This window comes from Alligator mississippiensis, chromosome 4 (genome assembly GCF_030867095.1).
Source record: "Alligator mississippiensis isolate rAllMis1 chromosome 4, rAllMis1, whole genome shotgun sequence".
Lineage (NCBI taxonomy): Eukaryota > Metazoa > Chordata > Crocodylia > Alligatoridae > Alligator > Alligator mississippiensis.
Genome location: NC_081827.1, coordinates 71,931,057 through 71,953,823, shown reverse-complemented (window position 1 = coordinate 71,953,823; position 22,767 = coordinate 71,931,057). Strand labels below are relative to the sequence as shown.

Below are 22,767 nucleotides of genomic sequence, written 5' to 3'. Positions count from 1 at the left end.
TTCAGATGCTGGAATTAAGAGCTTTTTGAGCAAATTTGCAGATGGCATGACTCTGAGAAAGACTGTGAACTCAGAGAACAAGAGAACAATTCAGAAGAATCTTGACATTAGAAAGCTGGGCTGGACCTAGCAGGATGAAGTTCAGTGCTGACAAATGCAAGGTGCTACACCTTGAGAAAGATCATCAAAAATACAAAATGAGTGACATGGAAGAGGAAGGACCTGGGAATCTTGGCAGATCATAGATTTGCTATGAGTTTACAGTTTGATGTAACTGTATGAAAGGCTAATGTGCTTTTGGGATGCATCAACAGAAGTATTAAGTGCAAGACATAGAAGGTGATAGTGCCTCTTTACTCAGGATCAGGTAGACCTCATCTAGAGTACTGTGTGCAGATTTGGGAACCACATTTTAAAAAGGACATGAAGAAGTTAGAGAAGGTTCAGAGGCAGGTGACAAAAATGATAAAGGACTTGGAAGGCAAGCTATATGAGGAGAGGTTGAAGGAAATAGGCAGCTTGCGGAAAAGATCATTAAGAGAGGCCATATGGTTTCAATGTCTTAAGGGTTGCCATAAAGAAGAGGGACCCTTTGCTGTCTTGCTACAGCATTGGACATGAACCAATGGCTTGAAGTTGCAGCAAAGTAGGTTGAGATTGGATATCAGAAAAAACTTCACTCTTAGATCAGGGAGGCAATGGAATAGGATGCCTAGGACGCTGTGCAATCTCCATCATTCAAGAAGAATTTGGATAAACATTGGTCAGGGGTGATCTAGGCACAGCTATTCCTGTGGTTTTTTATGGGTATTTCCCATGCTTCTTGGCTTTGCAGGTTGCCCCAATGGGTCTGGGAAGGAACTTTTCCCCCTTCTGCTGCTACAGCTATCAGGGGATTTTTTTTGTTTGCCTTCCTCAGAAGCATTGGGTGTTGGCCACAGCCAAAGCTAGAGATTTTATCTAGGGTGTGCCAGTGCTCCTGCTAGGATTTAACCTTAGAGATTCCTGAATAGAGGGTGTTGCCCCTCCACCCAGTGTCAGACTGATTGCTGTATTTAGGATCAGGAAAGAATGTTACCATATGGGCAGACTGGTATGGACTGTGGGTTTGACTTCCTCTATAGGAGGGGCTGTAGCCCTCTTCCTTAGATCTCTCAAGCATATTTTAAGAACCTTTACAGCAGCAGGATGTTGGCCACCATGGTCCCCCTTCTTCACCTGTGGCAGGATAGGGTGCTATGCCTTGTGATTGTGTCAGGATTGATTGTGTAGTTTTGTTAATAGGTTAGACAATGGATTTGTATAGGATGGTTTGGATCCGGATGAACCTGCCTCAGGTAGGGGGTTGAACTAAATGACATCTGCAGGGCCCTTCCAGCCCTACTTCTCTATGATACTATGAAAGTGTATCCAAAATACTGTTTCTGTGTTCCAGAACCCAAACGTATTTTAAAACTGTCATGAGGAATCTACTTCCATGGCCCCCATCCTTTAGCTGTGCACATGAACGACGTGTGCCCCCAGCAGCTGGGGAGGCATGGCAGTGGCAGGAAGGCCACAGCAGTAAGCAGAAAGCTCCCACAGACGCCACTTCTGGTGTGTGGGGAGGGGGTGGCGAGTGCCAACCAGGAGTCGGCGATCACCTTCAGGCCAGTGGCGGCCAGTGCGGATCGCTGTCCACCCGCAGACATTGCCGGCAGTATCAGTAGCAGGGAGGGTGGGGTGGTGAGCGGCAACCACCCGCAGGCGCTGCCGGCAGTGTCAGTGGCACCTTTTTGTAGGGGGTGCACTGCCACGCTCAGGGGGTGCATGTGCAGCTGCGTGCACCCACTACGTGTCACCCCTGGCTGTGCAGCACACGTGCAATGAGTTCCCTCAGCTCATGGGCTGTTGGCATGCCTGCTGACAGAACTCTGCAAGCACGGTGAGCTCACAGACATAGTTCCAGGGATTTTGACTGGGGTATGAGCACCTTAAGAGCTCACTGTGCTTGCAAAGAACCTGCACTGATCAGCTGGTGAGCTCAGAGCTCATTGCGTGTGGAGCTCCATGCTGATCAGCTGTGCTGCACATGCCCAGAAAGCTCTTTGATCTCACCAGTTGAAGCAGGGTGTGACTGCACCACTGTATTCTGTTGGATCCCCTGCCCCTTCCCCTTCTACTATAAACTCTGATAAAGACTGATGGACAATACTCACCCTGGGCAAATCTAGACTGTATGCTAAGACAATAACTAAGAATGCTTTACCATTCTACAGTTTCATATTCATGTGATCATTATGTATGGGGTCCTGTCTCATACCTATCACCGTCATGAAAAAATGTTAATGTTAACAGTACTCTACCCAGACAAACATGAACAGCACACTTAACAAAATGCCTAAGCTCGTTCTATTATCCCACTACTATGTACCAATGTGGTTACCATGGATAGAATCCTGCTCCTCTAATGCACTCTTCTACATGTTTTTATTTTAACATTTTCTTAATAAAGCTTTTAAACCTGTAAGAAAGGAGCAACTAGCACCCTGGAAAATAACTACAATGAAACAATACTAGGACAATTCCTCTTGATGGTCCAGATCTAATCTGTTAAGCATGAGCTAAAAAAATAGGTTGAAATGGAGAGTGGAAGTATTTCCCCCTGGAGATATTTCTGAAATTAAAAATATATATATTAATAACTATGGTAATAGATTCCTACTAAGACAGCAGGGAATCTGCTAGATGTTTAAAAAAAACATGGACTCCAGCTCAGAAACAAGCTAAGGATGTATAAGGAAAAGCTGTCAGCTGTGGCCAGGATAGAGGAGGAACTCAGTTTTAAGAGCCTGAAAGTTGATTTAGTTCCTGCATGACACTTGGGAAAACAGCATAATTGAAGTATAGTGAAGAACAGATTCTGATAGGATAAACTATGCCTTTCAAGTGTGTTAATAATGCCTTTCTCTATGTCTTTTCACCTTGAATATAAACCATATTCATAGAAATAAAACAGTTTGTTCTCATTTGTGCCATCTTCTGCCTCTCAGAATAAATAACCAGCACAGTATCCTACACATGGGTTTCTGCCATGTCTAAATGGTCTGGGAAGATTAGGAAATGCCCTCTAATCTATGTATAAAGGTGCTTTCCTACCACCAGCACGAGAAGGTGGCAGGGCAGAGAACCACTCACCTGCATGCCCCAGAAAGCAAAGGAAAGGATGGAGGTACAGCTGAATTTATGTGGCATATGTAACTGAGAAGATATGTGTTCTGAGATGCGTGGAACCCACCTTGCATAGAAGCCCAGCTGCCCTCAGATAGTGACAACTTTAAGTGACCACTGATCTGGGCTGAAATTGAACCAGATGCCAAAAGTTAGAGTGTCTGTCTTTATTCTTAGTTCTTTGACAGTGACAGTGCACTGGGATAGGAAACTTTTTAAAATCCGTTATAGAAAAGGATCCCAAACAGGACCCATTCCAACTGGAATCTCTGGACATTGGCTCGCTCTATAGTTCGGAAAACAAGTTTCTTAACAGCAGGCAAATAAGACACCTGGTTGTTTCAAAGCAGATCAAAAGTCTAATCTTCAATGGACCTTATATCAGAACCCAAATGAAAGAGAGAACACAACGTATGTTGCTAATACTTTGCGTGCTTCCCTTCCTCCTGAATGGAGGAAATGAAATGTGTGAATCATGTCTCTATTTACAAATGAAACTTTGTATTTGTATTTGCTGCAATGTCTCAGGATGCTGTTTTTCATTTTAGACTTTGCATGGTGGTAAACATAGAAATGCTTTACATTCATTAAGCTAAAGCCCATTTACTTTGCACAGGCAAAGCAAATGCATACATCTCAGATCCATAAAGCATCAGTTCAGAATCACACAGTAATTAAATGAGTCTAAGCCAGAAGTCCAATTTCCAGGGTCCAGTTCACTAAAGCTAAACAAACACCTTAGATAAATATGGTCTGTTTTAAATGAAAAGTTACTATAATTTGATAACTGTCAATAATTCCCTCATTATGCCAAATGAGTTTGTCAGCCAGGGAGTTTGCTGGATGACTGATCTTAATTTGCTAATAAAAACTGCAAAGAGAAATTTCAAGCTAAGATGAAACTATTTGATTCATTAAAAGCACAGTGCCATTACCTTTTAAAGCATCCTTTCTGAACCCTGCAATCTTACTGGTGGAAGTACAACAAAAGTTTTTTTCTCTAACCCTATCAAAACAGAGCTTTATAACACAAGAACAGTGAGCAATTGTCACTCTACATCACTATTATCTCCCAGTCTATTATATTTAATTTATTTTTAATCATATTGTACAATAAAAATAAAATCACTGGATTAGGCATATATCTAGCAGCAGGAACCCATTATCCTTTGACAATGTTCTGTTTCAGTGATATTATATCTTCATTGTAGACAGTTTCCTTGCCATCATTAGTCCTCAGATGACTATTGGATTTCAAGGGTTTCTCCCTAATCCATAATAAGATTTACTTGTTAACTGTACAAAACAAAACAAAGATATGCCTCTATTGTTTTACTGCTGTAGAAGCCTTGGTACAGGCTATTCAAAATACCAGAGAATAAATCCAGACAATGTTAATGTTGTAAAATACCTACATGATTCTAATAGAAAGTTTTTGAGATTGCCTGGTAAGTAAGTGTTGCATCTAGGTTTCTCATCGGAGTTAAATATTATGTAAATAAGCTTTGGTAGTACCTTCATGTTAGATTCTCTGACTCCTGGACCATCACATCTATAACAGCACTCCAACCCTGACTCCTTGACAAGTCTGTGATTCCTGCTGCAGTGACATTCAGAGTCATTGAAGGGAATCCAGGCACAGTGCATTTTCCCAAAGAACTTGGAGAGGGTTATCAGGCTCCATTTGAAAAAGAAAGAAGCAAGTCAGAAAACTTCCGTGTTGGGATTGCTAAATGTAGGTAACACCTAACAGTCACTACTGATGTCAGGAAGTAAAGAACTCCCTTCAGCCTTCTGATTCCTTTGGGATAATTCAACAGCTCTTCCTTGGTACCAATGGTAGTCACAGTTAAATCTAACACTAGATTTTTCCACACCCTATTAATACAGCAGTATGAGAATGCAGCAGGGACAGTTCAAAGGAAATAGCATTCTCTTTGTTATCTTACAGTTATCTTGAAGGATACTTCTCTATGAAAATCATTATCCCTACAAATTGCCTCTTATTTAAAGATGTACTGATGTTATCAAGTAGCTGGCATTTTATGCAACCTTTAGACCATCTGCATAGCTTTCTCAACAAGACATAGAAAAGTCTCAACAGAGGCTATTTGCAATGCATATAGATGTGTCGTGGCATCATGGTCCATATTTGACATGATCTTCATAGTCCACCTGATTTTGATGAATAAAGAGCTTGTTGAAATAATAAATTATGACTTTCACAGTGGTCCAAATTGATTCCTGGTGTACATGGGCCCACTAGTCATTGAAGTAAGTGGGTTTCTCATCAGAACTTTATATTCTTTAAACAAGCAGTGGTGATACTTCGTGTTAGATTCCCTGCACCAGGCAAGGTTTATTTTGACCCAATAAACAATGCCCAATTATGCCTAAGACTCATTAGGAAAATCCCTGCAAGCATCTCTCTGAATAATGGAATGAAGTTGACAAATAATGGCTATAGAGGGTCTTACAGTCATATGTAACAACATAAGGATTCCCATAAATATCACTGAATGTGCCACTTCTAAGACGAAGTACTTTCTAAATTGTCAAAGGCTGGTGGATATTCTTGTGGCATTCTTTAATAGTTGCAGGTACCAACTAAAGTTCCTTCTTGTATGAATTACCAAACATTTTATATTGTTTTGAAATTACTCAGCTATTCTGAAATATTTGTCCATTCTTTGCCTTATAATTTGCAACCCTCACAAACCCTTTAACGATGATATATATCCTTTCTGACCTTCACAGTCTTACATAAATTCTATCGTTCAGTCACTGGAGACGTTCAAATACAGGAAGACACAAAGAACAAAAAAATGGTCTTCACTAGTACAGAAAGAAATATACATTCACTTGCAAGGAAAATTTTGCAAATATTTTTCCACAGCATCTTAGAGGGAAAACAGACTGTCCAGACCTAAGTCCAGAGCTCTAATGAAATCAGAGGAGACCTTTTGAATATATATATATTTTAAATTAAACACTTTTAAAATGAAATACTTCTTTAAGGAAACAAAAGCATTGCCAGGCAAGTTTTTAATGGTGTATTTCTTTATGGCATGTCACAGAATAGCTGGTTATAGGCCATCGCATTTCCTGCTGAGTTCGCAAATTAGCGTTGTCTTGTTTTGTCTGCAAGTTACAAATAGACAGAGCTACACACTGATGCAAAGTCACTGGCCAAGCTGTAGAGGGAAAATTGATGGCTCTAAAACGTTAACAATATCACAAGATGTTGCTAGAATAGCCACAGAAGAAACAGCTGGCAGTACACCACGGTGCCACAGATATCAAATCCCTAAATATCTGTTCATTTTGCTTAAAGCATCACATACTGTGTTCAGATCACTCCGAAGATCTTGGACAACATTTTCTATACTCCTGGTGTCTTTCAGGATCTCAATGCTTTGTGTGTAGGGATTGAAATACACAGAAAAGGGACGATTGATTGATTTGGCAAAGTCCCTGGAAGAAAAAGAAAATTAACACCTATTTCAGCCACATCTAAGGAAAAGAAAATTAGATTGTGTTTTATAAAAGTCAAGAGAAACAATTTACCTAATCTTTTCTTTGGCTTCTTCAAAACTTTCTGAGACAAAGTAAGCTTCCTGAAAAGTGGTGATAAGGCATTCTTGCAAGCAAGTTGTCTTTGGATCAAATGCTTTCACACTGGCCTTGTCAGACAGAGCATGCTGCAAAATACACCACAGAATCTGTTAAAATGTATTATGAGACTCCTGAGTGTCTAGGCTGTAGTTTTTTATGCACCCAGCTTTTATATCACTGTTATTCTATGATTACAGTCACTTGCTAGTCTCACATATTTTACTCACAGTGGATCTTCCACCATAAATAGGATAAATAAAATTTTACTTAAAAATCTATTAGCTACTATCATTCCCCCCCCAAAGTTATTACTTAAATAATTAAGAGCAGTTCACAAATGTATTTGGGTGTCCATGTAGAAATATAAACCTACATTTCCAGCTGGAAAGGAGAAAGTCATAAAATAAATATTCCGGGAAATTTATCTGTACAACTACAAAAAGTAATGCCCCAAAAATATCACTTGAATGACAGCATTGGTAATCACCTGTGTAGGCAAATACAGTCTGACCAAACCATCCCCATAATCTATGTCATCCCTTCTTAAGCCAAACGCTCCTGCCATTTTCCTGACAATGAGTTTAGGATTGAAACTATATATTTGAAGACTGGCACATAATGTTCATTTATTGTGTACTGATGAAATGCATTACCCCTCTACCAAGTACACTTGAGCAATAATGCTCCAAATAAATACTGCAGGGAAACAAGAACTATATAAATAGGCATATTTATGTACAAAGTACACATTAGAAAGATGAGGAGGCAACTGTGATTAGGTGGAGAATAGCTTTTAGATCTTTTTTTCCCTTTGTATGATTGGCAGAAGGACACTAAGAGCAGACACCCTAGGATTCAGTGTAGAGAACTAGCAATTGCAGCTCCCTCTCCTCACCTTCATTTTTATTTATAGCAGCTGTTCTTGCTTCTGTACCTGCCATAGACCTTAGAGCACTGAGGATAAGTGTATTCACTCTCAGTGTTTTGTACTGAGGTACAAGTATTGAAAGCAAGCAGATTTATCTCCAGTACCTCAAATCCTTTCTCCATCTATCTATAGTAAAAGGTGTTGTATAAAAACTTGAACATACTACATGGGTAAATTACATGCAGGGAATATATCTCGTGAGTATGAAAGTGCTGCTTTTTCCTTTTCTTTTTTCATTTGCAACATGGGTCTTCTTCAGAGCAGTGCAACACTGCCCATGCCTACTGAGTAATTTATGCAGGCACTGCACGTGCATGCTCTTTCATGCATAAGCACAAATTAAAATGGGGTGTAAACTAGTAAAGAATAACACAAATCCCACCTGTGGACTCAACTGATCTGCCTTAGCCCACATCCCTTTTGCATTTCAAAATGAATAACCACATTCCAAAACAATGGGACAACCCTTGAATATGCTGGACCTTTGCCACACTATGGTAAGCCATCCCTGCCTTTCAGATTCCCTTGAATATCTCTACCTTCAAAGTGGTGTTAGCAGATCTATCATCCTTTTCAGTTAGATCCTGGTGCTACAGAGATATTAGGCCCACGATTTTAATTGTTGGAATCCTTAACTGGATTAGAAGCAAAGTCCTGTATTTGGCATCAAATCAACTTCAGCTGAGGGCCAGATTTTTAAAAGCCTTTTTTTAAAGCAGATTTAGACAGCTAGTTCACCTGCTCTGAGAACTGTTGATGCATTTTACAGGAAAGAGTCCTTGAAGCAGGGACTGGATACAGTTCCCCCCCCCCAACCCTGTAGCCTTGTGTTTAATGCACAGAGAAGTGAGGAATGCGGGATTGGATAGCCTCAGGCAGAAGGAAACAACATATCAATATCTTTAAAAATCCAGACCTGTTGAAATTCTGCAACCATGAACATACAAAATGCAGTATGTAAACTGTACGTTCTGAAGCAGGCAGCACCAGGGCCCAAAAGAAACTTCAGTCAGACCTGCTGGGCCCTTCCTAATGCTGTCTTAAAGCAAATAAGGATAATGAGACCATTTGAGCAGTCATGGTACATATTTGTTGCAATTAACAAATAGTCCCCAATGCTGTGAAACAAATTCAGTGCGCTATGACAAACATTACAAGGTACAGAATCTCAGTAGAGAAAAGTATGAAATTGGGAGGATCCTAAAGATTTGGTTATATTTAATGTATTTTAATAACATTAATAATTTATGTAATATTTTATACAATAATAATAAATCATATGCAGTTATGTTGGCCACCCACCCACTTGTCTTGCATATGTTATTTCACCAGTTGTCTTAAGTCAACTGGGACATGTAAAGATTTACTGTATATTTCTTCAACTTTATCTTCTTCACTTACATCCCCATGGAATGTAAAACCTATGGGGTACGTGTACTACATCCTTCAGTTAACTGGAAATCCCACCATCTCAAGGTCTTGTGATACCAGTTGACTTTAGTGGCTCATTTTCACAGGAAATAAGCTGTTCTACTGGTGCAGACATTATAATTCACCTTTAGATCAAGCAGTGAGAGTTTGGAGTGAGTTTCTGAGTTCAATCCTTGCTGATATCCATGAAGAGTAACTGTATTTGACAATGGGGCTGCTCAAGAGTAATATGATCTGTTCTCTCCTGGTGGGGTACCCCTAGAGTACTTCCAGCTCTGCTTACACAGGGCATGAGAAATACTCATTCAGTGATATATTAAAAACAGCTCTGTTGTGTCCTCAGAGTATAAAGACTGGAATGGAATAATTTAAAACACTGTTATTAAGGCTTTCCAACCCCATGCCTAATAACCTTCCAGTAAATATGAGGGAAAATGTGAGATGAGTTATAAATGCTGTTCTATCCATGGGCCAGAATAAGAACATGGGTGAGAAGAGGTAGCCGGTGTCTCTGTAGTGATTTTATTGTCTTGTTATTCTGCAGGAGAATATAAAAAGTCTTGCGAAAAATATGCTCTTAAATGTTTTTCTGCTGATCTACAACAGGAGCCATTTCCACATTGTGTGCCGACGTTACCAGAACTTTTTTATGATATCAATAGAATTTTATATATATATTTTAGACAAATAGAAAAAGACTCTCTAGTTAAGAGTACTAGTAAAAAATGTGCACCAGGCATACAGTTTTTCTTTTAACCATCCCCTTCACCTTCTTCAGAAAACAACACAACAACCTGTACTAAAATACACTGATTTTTTATATATATCTTATGAAGAGGGACATGTTAACTTTACCTCTTTTTAACAATGGGAGTTATTGTGAGTAACTTTGACTAAAAGAGATGTGCAACAGGACTGAAAATCTGCCTCTGCATTTAACAACAAAATGGTCCTGAAGTCCCAGGACCTGATTCACAGCTCAGCAAAGTCAGTGGAAGGACCTTTTTAATAAAAGGACTTATGAGAACAACAGATAAAGTGAACAGATGGATTTTTTTTAAGTTTAGTATGTCTTTTAGTCATAACTGTTTCATAACCCCATTTTATTAATTGAAATGAAATGTACACTTTTTCTCTTATTTCTCAACACCAAATACATTCTTTGTCTAGAATTAATCTGACTGTACTGGAGCAGAATATTTTTAAACTACTTTATTTTTTAATGTTCCTTTCCCCACCTTATATTTTTTAGTTTCTCCTCATGTTGGTGCTTTCTGTATTTTCCACATAATGATTTTTTACATATGTAGCACAAACATTAGGTATTGCATTTTTAATGCCTTAAAGTCAAACTCTAAATATTTTAAAAGTTCACAAAAGTAATCTGTTCAAAGGTTATTTTGTACTTACATTCCTTTGATTTTTCAGTTTATCAGTGCTGAAATTGTTGGCTGATTTTATGTAATGAAGCAACATAATTCAGGAAAAAACAGACAGACAATGACAACTGAACAAGTGTCACCAAGTCACTTAAAAGGGCTGAGTTCTGCTGGTCACATTCATGCTGCAAATATTCCTACTCTGCTATTGCCAGTCATGTGACTAACAATTTTTTTAATGTGAATACTGTTGCACTGAAAGCTATCTGATAGTGTAAGGCCTTGTCAGTCTTGCTGACAAAGGCACAACGATATTCAGTCATTGCAAGGTGAAGTTAAACATATTAAACCTGGAAATAAGATATATATTTCATAGCAGTAAATAAAAATTCAAACTACTAACTAGAGGAGGGACTGGACTCATCAATAATTTTCATTCTTTAAAATGAATTTTAACATTTTTCAAAAAGATGTCCTTCAGTCCAGTTTTTGAGAGAACATCTGTGGACTGTATACTCAAAAAATTATCCATCACAGTCTTTTCTGGACCTCCCTCCCTTTCTTTTATAGTTCATAGGATGATTGTCTGAATTAACCTCAATGTTTTCATAACACTTGCAGCTCTGCATTTGCCTATTATCAAATAGCCTCAACCAGTCACCTGCAGGGATCAGTAAGGGATTTCCCCTCCCAGTTCACAGCTAGTCAAATGTATTCAGGGTGAAAGGGAGAGTGAGGCTATGGGTCGCTTTCCTCTAAAGCTTCAGAGATTGCCCAAAATGGAGATGGTAAATAGATGTCCGACTAGCATGTTTTGTTCATGTGTTCATGGCCTAACTGACCTCCAGAATTGGAGTAAGGAAGGAATTGTATCCCACATCAGATTGGCAATGACCATAGATGGTCTGCTAAAATCCTCTGAGCATCTTTTCCCCAGTCAATTGCTTGCCAGTATGAGGACTATGGGTCCTCAGTCTCTCCTGTCCTCTGCCTACAGCACACAACTGTCTAGAGTCTCTTGAAACCCTGAAATGTTTTAGTCTAATATAAGCCATTGGGCTCAGAATGTGGGATATCAGAGTGAAATGTAATAGTCTGTGATATACAGGAGGCAGACTAGATGATCTAATGGCCCCTTGTGGCCTTGAACTCTATGAAATATATATGTAACATAATAGGAAAAGTGTATAATATTGATTTATGGCAAAATGATGATGATATGTGAACTTACTTTTGAAACTGATCAATATATGTCATTAATGTGCACATTATATACTTTTTATGTTCTTTTCAAAAGGGTTGTGTGTTTGCTTCTATTTTGAGAAAACTGCTGAGTAAATAATATTTGTTCAGGATTGTTGTATTGTGATGAAATACAATATGAAAAATGTATTTGTTTATTACATGAATGCTATAAAACATACAAAGTTCTTGCCTCTTCTTTTCCATGCATTTATGTCTTCAGAATTTGTAAATAATGGGGTAGGCACTTTCACTGTCACTTGACAATACTTAACTGTTAGGTGAAACCAAGAGTCTGATTCTGCAAGAAGCCCATTTTCAACCTTTTTTAGATTCAAAGTCCCTCTCCATAACTTGTGAACTGAATGGCACCTCATTTCAAAACCTGACTCCTTTATTTCAGTGCTTGCCTCTTTGCAGAGTGGCCAAGGGAACAGCCAGGCAGGGATTGAGTTTGAGCCTGTGTTTATCTGCTTATCGCCTCACACCTGGTTTATCTCCTCACACCTCACTGCACCCTTCAAAGGATTTCATGGCACCCTTGGGTGCCCTGGCACCCTTGTTGAGTATCACTGGTGTAGACCTTGAGGCTCAAACCCAAAAGACATTGGACCAGAGATTTAGGGGCCAGAGGTGTTTAGCACCTGGCTGATGTGACACCTTAATCCACTAGTCAGTGAATGTCAAATATTTAAATTCTGATTCAGTGAAAAGTAAAATGGCCATTGTACTGAAAGCCTGCATTGTATTCAGAACACTGATAATACAACATAAGGAAACAGAAAAAAAAATCAAGAGGTTGTTTCCTTTATTCGTACTAGCTTTACTGCTTTCAAAAAGTATATTCATATAAGGCTAGGAAAAAGACTACCTCATTCCAACCAAAATGTTTTGAGATGCAGATCAGACCAAAGCAGGACTGGGCCTGATCAGAACTAATTGAAAAAAGCAGTAAAAATATTGTAAATCTTTTTGTAAATTCTTTTTTTTTTAATTTCATAATTCTTTAAAAATTTCAACCAAATCTTTCTCATATAAAAAAATTTAACCAGTTGTAGCTGTATACCTGTCAAATCATACTGAACCCACATGCTTCAGTTTATGCACTGAGGCTATGAACAGATGTTACAAGTTGTACCTGCATTTGTCCTGGAATAGAAATGTCCTGGAACTGGCATGTGCACACTCTGCCGTTCTAATTAGAGTTTAGTGAATGGCTAAACATGCTGCCATTTGTCTACCATTCATTCAATGATGCAATCTCAGGATTACCATTCACATGCACTTTGTGATACCCCGGTCTAAACTGTTGGTTCTTCTTATCCCGTGAATCTTTTTTAGGATTTATGCCAGAACAATGGGACACTGACATATGAATGAATGCTCTTTGTCCCCAAATAAACCAGTTATAATGGTTTATCCCAGGACAAATACAACATCTATCTGTAGCCAAGGAGTTTGTCCAATGTAACTGTTCTCACTGAGTCGAGTTAAGCACCTCTGTCACTAAAAGACTGGGGCCCTTGAAAACAGATACTTAAAAAGTTAAACATGTGCAATGGAGGGAAATATTCTAAATCAAGGCTTTATTTCTAGATTGTGCGCTGAATTCTGCTCATCTTACTCAGACGTGTAATTCCATTACAGCCCACAGGAGTCCTCAAATAATGCAAAATCCATCCTTATTTCCATGTTATGAAGAGATTTTCCCACATATTCAAAATAAGTGCATCTTTTATTACATAAGGATTTCAGGAGCTTTTTTTACTTCAAACTTTTCCAATGCAGTAAACAGAACTAGAAAGTATAGGCTTCACCTTGCAACAAATTTAAATGTCTTATTGACTACCAAAGGAGATCAAGGAGACAATAAACACTGCAATTTGTATTAGTCTTTGCACATTGGTCCTTGTCAACTTATTTCACATTCCACATACCAGCTAACTTTTCAAACATAGTTTTTGGGTCAGTGTCATCATTCTGGGATGTGAATATTTATTCTTATATATTTAAGGTTACTTGAAAGTAAAAATATTCACACTTCATCATTTTTCCTGTTTCAAGTAACTTGTTTCAGACAAAAGTGTGTAGCCACTCACATACCTTTAATTCCCCAATAGAAGACAGAAGTCCAGCTCCATAAGCACGCAGTTGTCCTTCTTGCTTGCAGAGGCCAAATTCAATGGTAAAAAAATAGCACTGCAAAAATATATAGATACATAGATATGTAGATATATACTGGTGTTGTAAATAAGCACTTCCACAGCACCAATTGGCACCATATTCACTTGATTGCCCCATTCCTTCAGAATTTCATGTTTTTTAAATAAGTTCAGATCAAGGACTCTTACTGCTAAGTATTTTAAATGTCATGCTTATTAGTAAAGTAGCTCTGCCCAAAATTGGCATGGAGAATTCTGCTTTTTATCTGGTTTTCCAAACAGACCACAAGAAGAGTCACCTGGGACAAATTTTCCAAATGTAGTGTGCCTAAAGATAGTGAAAGGGACCCAAGGCAAAATCCTGATTGGCACCTCCAACAGGCTTTGGGGTATTTAAAAATGTAGGTGCCTATCCTAACATATATATTATATTAAATATTGAATGAAGAACAAAAACAATCCTAAAATCAGGAACCAGAATCTAGGTCTCTCCTGCTCAAATTAGTGCCCCAAACACTGGGCTGTAGATTCATGCTGTCTTTTGTTTGCTCTCCTTCTGATCCCTCACTCCTATACAGTGACCCTGTTTCAACAGGATGGTGGAGGTTGCTTCCATCCCAGACCATTTTATAGTTTGGTGCAGGGCAGGACAACTTTTCTGGCTCCACAGGCCAGCTCTAGCCTGTGAGATTCCTTGCAGATCAGATAACTCCTCTCTAGTGATGGGGTGGTGGTTTGTTGGCATGATTGCTGGAAACACTGCATTGGCACAACTGTGGTCTTTGACCCATGGTTTATGGGCAACACATTGCCCATGAGATCCTCCAATGTCATTTGCAGTCACAGCCAAATAAAAAGTCAAAACTGCAGCTGGCAAGAAAAGCAGAGTTAAATGTTGTCTACAGTATGTTACTGTTCTTACCCAAGAGCAAGGTAAGGTTGGGGACCACTGCATTGGCTATTATGTAGGACACCATCACCCCCAGCTCCAACTTTTGAGTAGAAATGACTGTGGCTGCAGCACTGCAGTACTGCGCTCAATGGTGCTAAGTATCAGGTTTATCTGGAGACTTGGGCACAGTATCAGCACAGTTTCAGGTTAGGCACCAGTAAGTAAATGCATCTGTAAGTGAATTTCAATAATCTGGGTCTTAGTCCTCAATTTAGGCCTGCACATTAGGTACATGTTTATGTAGTCCCCTTAAGGCAGCAGTAGGACTTAAAGTTGAGTATGTACTTATATACTGTATCAGATATAGACTTAAAGACATGCTTAAGGGCTTTCCTGCTTTGGGACCTTAGTCCTCATAAGATTTTAAAGTCATCTGCCATAACTGAACAAAAATGTCACTTGCTTCCTAAATTAGGCAATTACAGACAGTCTAGTAAGCTCAATGGACCAGTCCATTGTAAGTGTTCATTGAGGTTTTACCCATATAACTAGAAAGGTAGTAAGTACCATCTGACCCATACTAGTAAGATATTGGAAAAAAAATATTAGTATAAAACCAGTACTGTGTCTAATCTGTATTATACGCTCCATTATATTGGGAAGTGTGTGAAGCAAAGGTATTTCAGCAGCCCTACAATGGAAAGGGAAGAAAAGCACTACAGATCCTAAGTTGTTTATTTTGATTTTGATATTATCCATCAGAATTTGCTTGATCATCTATCAAGGTTTTAAAAAGCAATAATGTTATAATGCAAAGACAACTAGTTATAGCTATATCAGCACTATATATATCTCAGCACAACACAGCTAGGTTAATTAATTACTGCCACTTATGTGGATTTTACGCCCTACTCCCAGGTGCACAAAATAGATTCCATGCTCAGGAATCTTCATAAGTCATTAAAACTTTAACTGGAGAAAACCAGGAGGAGTGAGTGTTTTGCACAGGAATAGGAGATTTGTAACACATCATAAATGAATGCATTCTAGGCATGCTGTAAGGGATAAGTCTAGTCACACAGGTGGGGGTAATATCTAAAATCTCCTACTTTGTACCTACTTTTAGATGGCTATGTTCTGTTAAAAAGCCTGAAAGTGAATTAGAATTTGCTCCTAAATGTCCACAACAGATGACACACATTAGTTCTTCACAAAGTTTTCAGAAATCTAGTTTCCATCACCCACAAATATAGCTCATACACATTTGTAATTGTTCTTTATTTAATTACCTGACTCAGCATACATGAAAGAAACTCTGTGGAAGTTAACAAAAGTGAACCTTTTGTACAATATCTGAAACCAATAGCAGCTAGCAATTGATGAGGCTTGGAGGTACCTGAACGCCAAAATCGCCAATGGATAAGCTTAAGCTCTGATATTTATAGGAAGCTCATCTAAATCATCTGAGTTTGGATCACTAAGGAAAGCACTTTCTTCTTCTCATGGAACTTCTGCTCTTCCAGTTTTGTTACCAGATAGAACTCAGAAGTGCAGAAATAAAAAAGAAAATGATGAGATCACAAAACATTTCAGAAGTGCATCATTTCCTCTGCAGGCACAGCAGGATCTGCTGGCTTCCCTGTGTCCCCCTCTCCTCCCCACTCACCACTTACTGCTCAAGCAGAGATCCCTTCCTCCTCTCTGCCACAGCAGGGACTGTAGCCAGCATGTGGTACACTAGCTAATGCCAAGAGAAGTGTGTGTATGTCTCTCTCTCCAATTTCACTGGGATAGGCAGACAGAACAGGGACAGCTTAGGGCTTTTGGAGCTAATCAACAGGTCAGTCGGTAAGCTGTTTAAGAAGTTTGAAGTAATGTAGAAAGAGGCTATTGTTTTGCTAATTGGGTGATAAAGACTGTTATCAGCGCCCCCCTCCCCCCCCCCCCCCCCCCCCGCTGGCTTGCTCACTTGTCAGTTTGCTGCATGACGAAGCAGGGAGGGAGATTGAAAAGCTCCATATTATCAACAGATGCATGCACTGCACCCCCTGCCCCAGAGTACTAGCCCTGGGGCCAGCAACACTCCCACCACTTGAGCAGCCAGTGGGGAAAAACCTGAGACCGTGCAGGCTGACATCCCTAATAAGAGAGTCCTGCCAGGGCCTGGCCACACCCGCTTCAGCTCAGCTCCTGCAGAAGGAAAGGGGGGGGGCTTTTCTAGCACCCTCTGGCTTCTAGCCTGAGCCACTGCAGGCATGTGCCTGAATTTCCTCAGTCCAGACAATGCCTGCCCGGTTTCAAACCAGTTCAGCCTAGCCAGGTTAGACTAACTTGCAAAGATTGAATCAATTCAGGCTCTGGCTTTTTTGAATCTCTATTCCTAACCAGAGATGTCTACAAAAATCCTGAATGCTAGTCTATCAGGGCCAGAACTACAAAAGGACCCAGGCACCTCAACTGGGATTGAGGCAAAATGTAGCTGCTGACTTCCAAGGACATACCTATACCACATCTGTGCCATACCTGGGAATACTACCATTAAGCATGCCCTGCCCACTCACTCCTGCTTCAGATGCACCAAATCCAAAAATGAAGCAAGGTTTAGAGTGGTGCTGAGCATACACCAAAATGTACTCCCAAGACACAGAGCACATCTACACATGAAATTAGTCCAGCTGAATAAACTCCAGCACAGTTCATGCTGGAGTTTATTGCTCCTGGGTGCAGTGTGTATGCATGCGCATAGGACTGCAGTGCACAGAGTTGGGGTGACACAGTCTGGACTGTCAGCGGACCCTAGGGGGTCAGCCTGCCAGTCCAGGACTGCTCTGACCTGGCTCAGCATGCTGCAAAGGAGCTGGCTGGGGCATGAGTGTGCTTCAATCCAGGGCTAACCAGAAGGCAGCCCCACACTGTAGCAGCCTCATGCCCCAGCCAGCATCTATATGTGCAATGTATTGGAGTAAATAACTCACCCATAGGATAGTATTTGTATTAAGAAGCACTAAACTATGGCAGAGTTAATCAGTTTTACTCTGGCCTAATAGCTCTGCATGTATAAACAGAGCTGCTTTACTGTGAAGCTAATTAGGCAACCCTCAGTAAATATCTCATGTAGATGGACCCACAGAATCTAAGAGTACTGTTGGGCACATTTCCAGGAACAGGTAGAGAACAAAGTGTGGGGGTGTATTTCCAAGCAGCACTTCTAGGCATAGCAAAGACGCTCTAAGAGCATTATCACTGGCAATGTGTAGGGGGTGCATGCAGGTGCATGTGCACCCCCTGAGATTGGCAGTGCACCCCCTGTGATTGGCCACCACCAACACTGCCGGTGGCACCTGCAGGCAGTCGCAGATCACTGCTAGTTGCCACTGACACTGGCAGTGATGTCTGTGGTGGTCACTGATGTCTGGTTGGCACTCGCCACCCCCCACTGGTGACACTGCTGCAGCCACCTGTGGGAGCTCCCTGCTCACCGCTGCCACGTCCCCACCACCACTGCTTGTGAGTGGTCACCATGCACCCCCAGCCTCCGGAGGCACATGTCATTCATGAGCATGATTTTAAAATCCTCACTAAATCCCTCAAGTGACTCATTTTTTCTAAGAAATTTCCACAGTCATGTGAAGTTCTGTTCTTGCACATGCTCACAATGGCTGCTATCTTGTCAGGTCTGAACAGCTTGGTCTCTAGTTCATAAGTGTAAGACTTATCAAGAACCACCTCAACTAGCTGTAGTGCCTTTAGAAGACCAACCCAGCAGGTGCGTGCCAAACGTGCTAAAAACACCAACAGACTCAAGCTCCCCGTAAAACACAGTGGACACAGACAGCCTTTTGCATTCAAAAACATGGCCTGAGCAGGAGGGAGACTTGTACCTCCTCCTAATTGAATAGCTCAGTGACTATGGCTAGTGTCTCCTGGATGTGGAGGAAATGGGGTTCTAGACCCTTCAGTTAGAGCTCAAAACTACTTTATTCGCTTTCTAGAAAAGGGGCCTAACAACTAAGCTGTAGGATGTTCTGGATTTGGGACACACTTTTCCTTCCCTCTCTGTTGCAACTGTGCTACTGTACAGAAAAGACTCTTAAAATTCCTCGCACCAGAGGGAGACAGAAAGAACAAGCATATGTGAGCAAGTTTCCTTAGCCAAAGTATCAAGGCATTAGCCTAGGAGAGGAGAGCACTTGGCTTCCAACCCCTGCTCTAGGGACATTTGTTAGGCAGTCATTGCATAAAAGAGATCCTTGAACCAAAGTTGCTACAGAACTGCAAGAATTATTATTGCTATAAAATGAGAAACTTTTATGAGCAGGCACATGCTGAAAGAACCTATCTTCATTCTTTAGAAGGCTTGTATTCTCAGTGCAACTCATTTAAATAAAATATACAAAAAATGACCAGATGGTAAAATATAATGCGTCTGCCTACTCCTAATTTATAGCAATGTTACACATTAAGAAAAACCCTTTAAATGAAAAGAATATTTAGATACATTTGCCATATGCAACAGTTACAATATCTATGCTTTAACAGGCCTCTACTTGGTTAAGTAAGAAAAAGAGATGGCTCACCCAATGCTGCCATCTTCAGCTCATTAGTTAGTAGTACATCATTTATAACCACTGAAGATACAGTGTATTATTCTAATTTGTTTTCATGCTGCCTTTGGAAAACTATTGTATCGCTCTATAGTTATAGAATACATTGATAAGGAAGTTAAACATTAGTCATTTTAAAAACCAGAGGCACAACTGCATGTCTATATTTTCATGCTTAGCTTCTGGTACTTCTTACACAGATGGGACAATTGCAAATGCAATTGTGACTGAATGAACAAATGGCCAATTAGATCAATTCTTTTTCGGTGCACACCCACCTGATTAGCACATGCAGGAATGGTAACTGAAGCTACAAACATGAGCATGCAGGCTTGGATGCTTTGTTTTTTTTAAAAATGGCCTATATTGTCCAGTCTGTCCAAAGCACTGAAGCTACAGTCACTCTCTTGCTCTGATACCCAGCCAATTCACTTCCCTCTCCTTCACTGACTGCCTCTCCATCAAAGCTTTACCTCATCTCTGAGATGCTACCCTAGTCTACTTCAGCCTGAATCTTGAAGACCACAAAATTCTTCTCCACAACAATCACCACCTTTCCCCCTTTTCACATGCCCAATGAGTTCACTCTTCCTTCAACCAACAAACCTCCACACCTTCTGTTCCCAATTTACAATGCAAAGAAATGTAAATAAAACAGATGTTGGATATTCAAATATTAAAACATAAGATAACACTAAGCAAAATAAAGCTCATCAGGTCCTCTTTCAAGAATGAATATCCCTTCTCCCACCTTTTGCAATTGTTCTTTCTCCTTCTCTTCTAAAAAAAGATTAATACAATATAATAGAAGTAGTAGCCAAATGTCTTCATTCAAGAGCCTCACTATGTACGTACTATATCAAAAAGTAGTATTAATATTAAATAATGGTACACAGCAGCATTTAGCTAGTGCAGTGAAAGGGCTCTATTATTGAGATGACTTACTAGCTAGATAACCTGGCCAATGACTGGTAGCTAGCTAGCTAATGAAACTAATCTAACTTCCATTGACATCTGCAGAAGCACTGCCCTTTCACTGTAGTGGGAGATGGAGTAAAGTCTAGAGTACAAAATAAGCATTCAGGGAGCTTATTCAATCAAGAGTAGGGCTTCTGGTAGAGAAGCAAACAGCAAAAGAGCCGAAAGTGTATTTTCTTACATTGCTTTCAATTACAGTCTTGACCAAAATCAGCAAAACAGAAAAAGGAAGCAGAGGGTTCAATAGAAAGCAGTAAACACAAAGTCAGAGGCCATGCTCAAGGCTGCAGCAATAGTTCTAGCGGATTTAGTGATCAGCATGAAGTATATTTTTAGTTTGTTTTAGGCTTACTAGTTTAAGCAAATTAAAAAAAAAAATGTATAGTTGCACCCATGAAAGAACTCAGATTGATATCCCTGTCCTCAGCTTCTCAGCTGGGCAGGTAAAACAGTGGCACAAACTCCATCAGACCTTCAAACTCATCCATCTGCAAGCTCGTTCTGCACATCCCTCCTTCTCCTAAAAGGGCAATTTATTCTCTCTGCTCAGGCAACATTTTGCCACATAAATAGTTTGTCAACAAATGAATAAAAATATAATTCCATTGTATTTTAAATGGACATTTCCCAAAAGACAGAAAAAGGAAGTTGGGAGCCCAAGTCCCGTTGACTTCTACTGATTGTCAAAATTCACCAAAAGTGAAATTTGGTTTGCATATTTGACTGATGCAATCAATATCTGAAATTCATATTAAATTAATATTATGTTATACCAGAAGTTACTGGTATTGACTGGTATAGGAAATAGATATACCAGGAAATAGATAGGAAATAGATATAATATCATGCGACTTACCTAACTAATAAAAAATGGAATTTTAATATTAAACAATCACATCTTCTTGACAGCTACTTATATGGGGGGGGGATTTTTGCTTAGAAATTCATGAATAATATAACAAATAAATCAGAGTATTTCACAATGAGCTACAGAAATTGTTCCACAAACAGAAAAAGGCAAAATTCAATGAATAAATTATTCATTATGGATTATTTGCTTAGCTCCACTAAAAGTGTGACCCTATTTACAGCCTACAGCATTTCTAAATAAGAAAATTAAGTTTACTGTAATTTTTTAGGATCACCTTCACTGAAGTGTATTGTATAGCTGACTACTTTGAAGTGCATTTAGGCTCACTTGGTTGAAGTTTCTTTTCAAAAGATAACCCTGTTGAATGTCTCTGGGTTAGGGTCAGAGGAGAGAGCAACAAGGACGTTGTCATGGTATGGGTCTGCCCACCAGACCAGAGGAAGTGGTGGATGAGGCTTTCTTCAAAGAACTAGAGGAAGTTTAGTGATCACAGGCCCTGGTTCTCCTGGGGGACTTCAATCACCCCAACATCTGCTAGGAGGGCAATACAGCAGTGTGCAGGCAATCCAGGAAGTTTTTGGAGAGTGTTGAGGACAATGTCCTGGTGCAAGTGCTGGAGCAGCCAACTAGAGGCCATGTTCTTCTGACCAGCTGCTCATAAACAGGGAAGAATTGGTGAGGAATGTAGTAGTGGATGGCAACTTGGGCAGCAGTGACCATGAGGAAAGGAAGGATGGAGTTTGGGAAGGAGGTGAGCAGCCAACAGTGGCAAAAGAACAGGTTAGAGACTATTTAGAAAAGCTGGACATATACAAGTCCATGGGGCTAGATGGGATGCACCCAGGTATGCTGAGGCAGCTAGTGTAATGGCCTAATGTGATTGCAGAGCCACTGGCCATCATCGTTGAAACCTCATGGGAATCAGGAGAGGTCCCAGGGGGTTGGAAAAGGGCAAACATAGTGCCCATATTTAAGAAAGAGAAAAAGGAAGATCCAGGGAACTACAGACCAGTCAGCCTCACCTCAGTCCCTGGAAAAACCATGAACACCCTCAAGGAATCTATTTCTAAGCACTTGGAGGAGAAAAAGGTGATTAGGAACAGTCTACATGGATTCACCAGGGGCAAGTCATGCCTGACCAATCTGATTGGCTTCTATGACAAAGTAGCTCTGTGGATGCAGGGAGACCGGTGGATGTAGTGTACCTTGATTTTAGCAAGCCTTTTGATATGGTCTCCCACAGCATTCTCCCAGGCAAGCTAAAGAAATACAGGCTGGATGAATGAACTGTAAGGTGAACAGAAAACTGGCTGGAGCTTCAGGCTCAGAGAGCAGTAAGCAGTGGCTCAATGTCCAGTTGGCAACCAATATCAAGGAGTGCCCCAGGGGTCAGTCCTGGGGTGGGTTTTGTTCACTGCCTTCACCAACAACCTGGAAGATGGCATAGAGTGCACC

At 40.2% G+C, this 22,767-nt stretch overlaps 1 protein-coding gene across 1 annotated transcript in view; it reads right to left on the bottom strand.

Annotated features, from left to right (window-relative positions):
• Positions 1 to 6,275: 6,275 nt before the first annotated feature.
• TPH2 (tryptophan hydroxylase 2) overlaps positions 6,276 to 22,767 on the bottom strand; it is a 71,509-nt gene continuing 55,017 nt past the window's right edge. Inside the window, exons 9-11 of the mRNA XM_006258467.3 lie at positions 13,909 to 14,004; positions 6,778 to 6,911; positions 6,276 to 6,684 (exon numbers count right to left, since the gene is read on the bottom strand). Coding sequence (XP_006258529.1) covers positions 6,510 to 6,684; positions 6,778 to 6,911; positions 13,909 to 14,004 — 405 coding nt within the window. The 3' untranslated portion in view covers positions 6,276 to 6,509. The remainder of the gene's footprint in view (positions 6,685 to 6,777; positions 6,912 to 13,908; positions 14,005 to 22,767) is intronic.